Here is a 4866-nt window from a genome sequence, read left to right on the forward strand (position 1 = left end):
ATGTTTGGCTGTTTAATGTTAGCTTTTTAAAATTTTACATGTTTGTCTGTTTAATGTTAGCTTTTTAAAATTTTACATGTTTGTCTGTTTAACGTTAGCTTTTGTTAATTTTTAGGTGTTTGGCTGTTTAACGTTAGCTTTTGTTAATTTTTTACGTGTTTGGCTGTTTAATGTTAGCTTTTGTTAATATTTTTACGTGTTTGGTTGTTTAACGTTAGCTTTTGTTAATTTTTAGGTGTTTGGCTGTTTAATGTTAGCTTTTGTTAATTTTTAGGTGTTTGGCTGTTTAACATTAGCTTTTGTTAATTTTTTACATGTTTGGCTGTTTAACGTTAGCTTTTGTTAATATTTTTACGTGTTTGGTTGTTTAACGTTAGCTTTTGTCAATTTTTTACGTGTTTGGCTGTTTAACGTTAGCTTTTGTTAATATTTTTTATGTGTTTGACTGTTTAACTTTAGCTTTTGTTAATTTTTTTACGTGTTTGGTTGTTTAACGTTAGCTTTTGTAAAAAAAAGTTTTACGTGTTTGGCTGTTTAACGTTAGATTTTCTTGATTTTTTACTTGTTTGGCTGTTTAATGTTAGCGTTTGTTAATTTTTTTTTACGTGTTTGGTTGTTTAACATTAGCTTTTGTAAAAAAAAAGTTTTACGTGTTTGGCTGTTTAGCGTTAGCTTCTGTTTTTTTACGTGTTTGACTGTTCAGCATTAACTTTTGTTAAATTATTACGTGTTTGGCTGTTTAGCGTTAGCTTCTGTTAATTTTTTACGCATTTGGCTGTGTAGCATTAGCTTGTTTGTTTTCTTTTTTGCAAATTTAGTATTGCAAAAGCTATTTTTTATTAGTTTGCGTATTTTACCTAATGGTGCTAATGTTTTGTTTAGCCGTGCCCACCACTGTTTGTAAGTCCTAACTAGTGGACTCATTTTGTTTTGGTTTGATCTGTTTGGCCCACAGAGCCTGGACTCGGAGACCTCTCCTATCAAATCCAAAGACCCCCCTCCAGCGTTCCTGCACACACAGACTCTTCCAGATGGGAACTTTCGGCTCGACAGCGAGTCTGACGCCGATCAGAGACAAACGCTACTCAGCGACGATGTACCTGAGCAACAACAAGCGCTTAGGTTCCATTCAGGTAGACAAGCTTCTCTACCCGACGTCCCCAACAGCTCAGGACCGTTGGGGCTCCACAGGCCAGTGTCTGACCCGGGGCTTCCAGGACAGTAGGCCCTGCCCCCCACCCCCCAACCTTTCTACCGTGACTGAAGGTCTTCTCTTAAGTTTGACTCAGGGTCTAAGAAAGAGACTGAATATGCAAAGGATTAAAAAAAAACTGTAGATTTTTTCTTCCATTCCTTTCGAGAGGTTTTCTCAGCCCCGACTCTCCCAAAAGCTCTGATTTAGATGTACAAAAATCCATTTATACCGAAGTATTTATACTCTAAATTATCAACTACGTGTAAAGCGGTCATCTATCGTGTACATAGTTCTGATAGAACACTGCCAGCAACAACCAAGCACCCGACGTGCTCTTTCTAGATATGCATGATTTTTTTTGTTCCCATCTTTTTTCTTTTCCGTCGCATGTTTCCGCACACGTTGCTGCAACTCACGAGGCATTCAGGTGTGACTGGCATGCTCACCGACAACCGTAGCTCAGTCTCATTTTCTACAAATCCCGCCTCCTAATGGGGAACAAAGCTACTTGAAAAACTCTCTCCTGAGGCATTTCTGTACTTCAATCGATCCTTTACTTTGTTTTTGTACACAAGGAGATCCGTCTGTATATTTAGCGTGCCTACCGTCCACCACACTGCCACCACACAGATTTTTAAAGAAACTAAAGTAAGAGGCTGCTGGACATCCCATWGCACACTGCGTTCGTCGGACTTTTGAGAGCAATAATGAGGGGCCGGTGCAGGAAACACACAGGGTCTCAGGATACTTCATGGTTCTTTTCCAGAGGATTTCCAGAAACACGTCTGGATCGATAACAAGCAGCTCTTAACAGTCCTTTTGTTGTGGCATCATTCACAAAACTCACATCAGTCAAAGACACTCACTTTAAGGATTAGTAGATTTACAAATGTCTTTGTTACCAAGTTTAGCTTGATAAAAGACATTTGAGTCAAAGCTGTTTGGAAATGAGTTGTTCTTTAGTTATGTTTTATTCAAATTAATAATTTTCTAAACTTTTTCCTGGCAAATCACTTCTTGACAGTGGATGCAGCTAACCAAAACGTTAGCTTTGCTAACTCATAATCTGCTCACTAAATGTAAAGCTTTGCTAATGCTAATCGACTAACTAAACAGCTAAAGTTAAACCAACCAACATGTAAAATAAAATAAGAGGAAGCAAACAAATAAATATTAGCAGAAGCTAATGCTAACAGCTAATCACTAACCGCTAATGGTGCATTCACACCGAATGCGATTTCAGCATCAGGAGCATCAGGTTTACATACAAAGTCTATGGTGGACGCGCTTCAAGCAACGTTGGGAAGTTCTGCGGCGCCTCAAGCGCGATTAGAGCAGTGAGATTTGAACGATTTGAACGATCTGAGCGTTCGACGCGCTGAGGCGCAAATCGCTGGTTAGAAAATCTGAACTTTTGCAGCTCGACGCGCCGCGTCAACCAATCAGAGAGACTCCGCTGTGTGACGTAGTGACATATTTCCCGACGGGACAGTTTACTGAATGATGTCCACTAACCTGAAACAGATGGAGAGGAGCTCTTTAGCTGAAATCGTGCCTGCAGTCGGTGTCCTGACAGAGATATCTGCACCAATGCATGGCAGCGACTCATCAGACTGGACTCGGGACAAAAATAGTCCTGAAAGCGAGCTGTGAGCCTCTACTCTGAATTATCTGGTGAATTAATTATGAATTAATTATCTGATGARCGTGACATGCTCTTGCTCTCTGTAAATAAAGCAAAGCCACTTCCTCGTCCGACATTAAACAGAGCCCGACAGAGGAGGGAGGGGCGGGGAGGCTGTTGCCGTGCAGCGCTTCGAGAGCTGACCTGCGTCTGACCTCAAAGTGCACAAGTGTCCAACTTGAAGCGTTGGATGCGATTTTGAAGCTGAAATCGCGTTCGGTGTGAACGCACCATTAGACGACTGTCTGCGCCACAGTTAGCCTGATGGGCAGAGACCCATGTTGGTCCTAGCCTCACTCGGACCACTCATCAGTCTCTCTATTCGTCTGCTCTGTGAAAACTTTTCACTCTAAAGCAATAAAACCTGAACCTGTGCAACAAACCCATTAGATACTAGAGATCCACCAAAGGATCCCATCAGCTGGTTTTCATCATGAWTGGCCCAAACAAATTCTAAAAGTCCAGTTTTTTTTTCCTGGACTGAAATGGTCAGTATTGAGAAATCCAACACATTTATTTGGTCCATGAATGCACCATCAAACACACCAGCAGAAACAAACRTGGTTTAATGTGGGCAACTAGAGTTTTCAGACTTGACTGGAATTTCTTAAAGATGACCAGTAACAACTCTAGATAACTTTTCTGATATGTTTGGAGACTTTTAGAGGCTGCACATGAAGGAACTAAGCCTGTCCTCAGCGAGCAGCCGGTGAGCTCATGAGTTACTTCACAAGTCAGTTATTCAAAACTGGCTCAAAGGTATCGTCCATCTCTAACAGATACAAACTCCAACATGGTTTAATTTTAACAGCGGTACAAACTGTAACTTTAATCAATGGTTTTGGTACTTTATTACCAAAAACTACATGATAATTAAAGAGAAGCTCCGCCCCCAAACAGCTTTGACGAAGAGATCACCGGACAAAAAGCTTCATCATGAATCTGATGCACGCTTTAGGTCTTCCATCGTTTTCTCACCAACAAGTCCTGCTTCCTGAGTTCACACTACTAACTACGGAAATATAATCCGAAAACAAAAGACCAAAAAAAATATTTAATAAAAGAAAATAGTTTGATGTTTTAGGTTGAGGACGCAGCTCGGCCTTCAACAGCCTTAGCTTTACTCACCCGCTCTAGCCTTTATATAAAAACACGTCGGTCCGATGCAAGAACACAAGGCACACATGTATTCAACCATTTTAGAGGAAAACTGCATGACGATGATGAAATAAATAGCCTTTAGCTTTCTAACTACATAAACTCCGATACGAGCTGCTGCATGGAGACTGCACTCAACTACTAATAAAAGGTCTCAATCAGCTCTGCCACACTGGAAACTGGAAGCAGTTGGACCTATTTTTCTAAAAAATAAAATAAAATTAAAGTATTTAAGTTGTCATTATTTTTCTATGTTTTCCAGCCTGCTGTGGACTGATGATGATGATGATGATGATGATGCACTGCCTCTCGATGTAGCAAAGCAGGAGGTCAGGCAGGCAGACGCATGCTGTTGCATTTTACTGACTGCTGTTTGTCTTCATGTGATATTGCACCTTGAGTTTTCATCATTTCTGCAGAGTTTCTGACGGGTTTTTTTTGCATGTTGGAACATGAAGCCCCGCCCCCGACTCCTCCCATTAATGGTTCTCTGAAAGAGAAGCTCCGCCCCTGACTCCTCCCACTAAATAAAAGGGGCGGCAAAAGTTTTCACCTCCTTTTGCATTTTGTTGCCTTACAACCTAAAGTTTCATTTTATTTTATTTTTACTGAGTGTAAAATTGAGGTAAAATATATTTTTTATTTAACTCAGATTCTAAAAACAAACAAAAAAATCTGGACATTGTGATGAAATGTAAACAACAGAATCCAGTAATTAAAACAAAATACTTATAAACTCACTTTATTCACAACAGAACATAAGAAAAGTACCTGTTAGAGACTTTTTATTGGTGTTATTTCAACTTCTCAGCACAAGCGTGTGTGTGTG

The 4866-nt window shown here is 40.0% G+C and overlaps 1 protein-coding gene across 1 annotated transcript; it reads left to right on the top strand.

Annotated features, from left to right (window-relative positions):
• Positions 1 to 955: 955 nt before the first annotated feature.
• On the top strand, positions 956 to 2399 carry LOC106534904 (potassium voltage-gated channel subfamily H member 7; the record flags this gene model as incomplete). The annotated part of the gene is given in 1 exon segment (XM_014031695.1): positions 956 to 2399. A coding segment is annotated over 1 exon segment (270 nt), but the record flags the coding sequence as incomplete, so codon positions are not given.
• Positions 2400 to 4866: the final 2467 nt, after the last annotated feature.

This window comes from Austrofundulus limnaeus, unplaced genomic scaffold (genome assembly GCF_001266775.1).
Source record: "Austrofundulus limnaeus strain Quisiro unplaced genomic scaffold, Austrofundulus_limnaeus-1.0 Scaffold1301, whole genome shotgun sequence".
Taxonomy (NCBI): domain Eukaryota; kingdom Metazoa; phylum Chordata; class Actinopteri; order Cyprinodontiformes; family Rivulidae; genus Austrofundulus; species Austrofundulus limnaeus.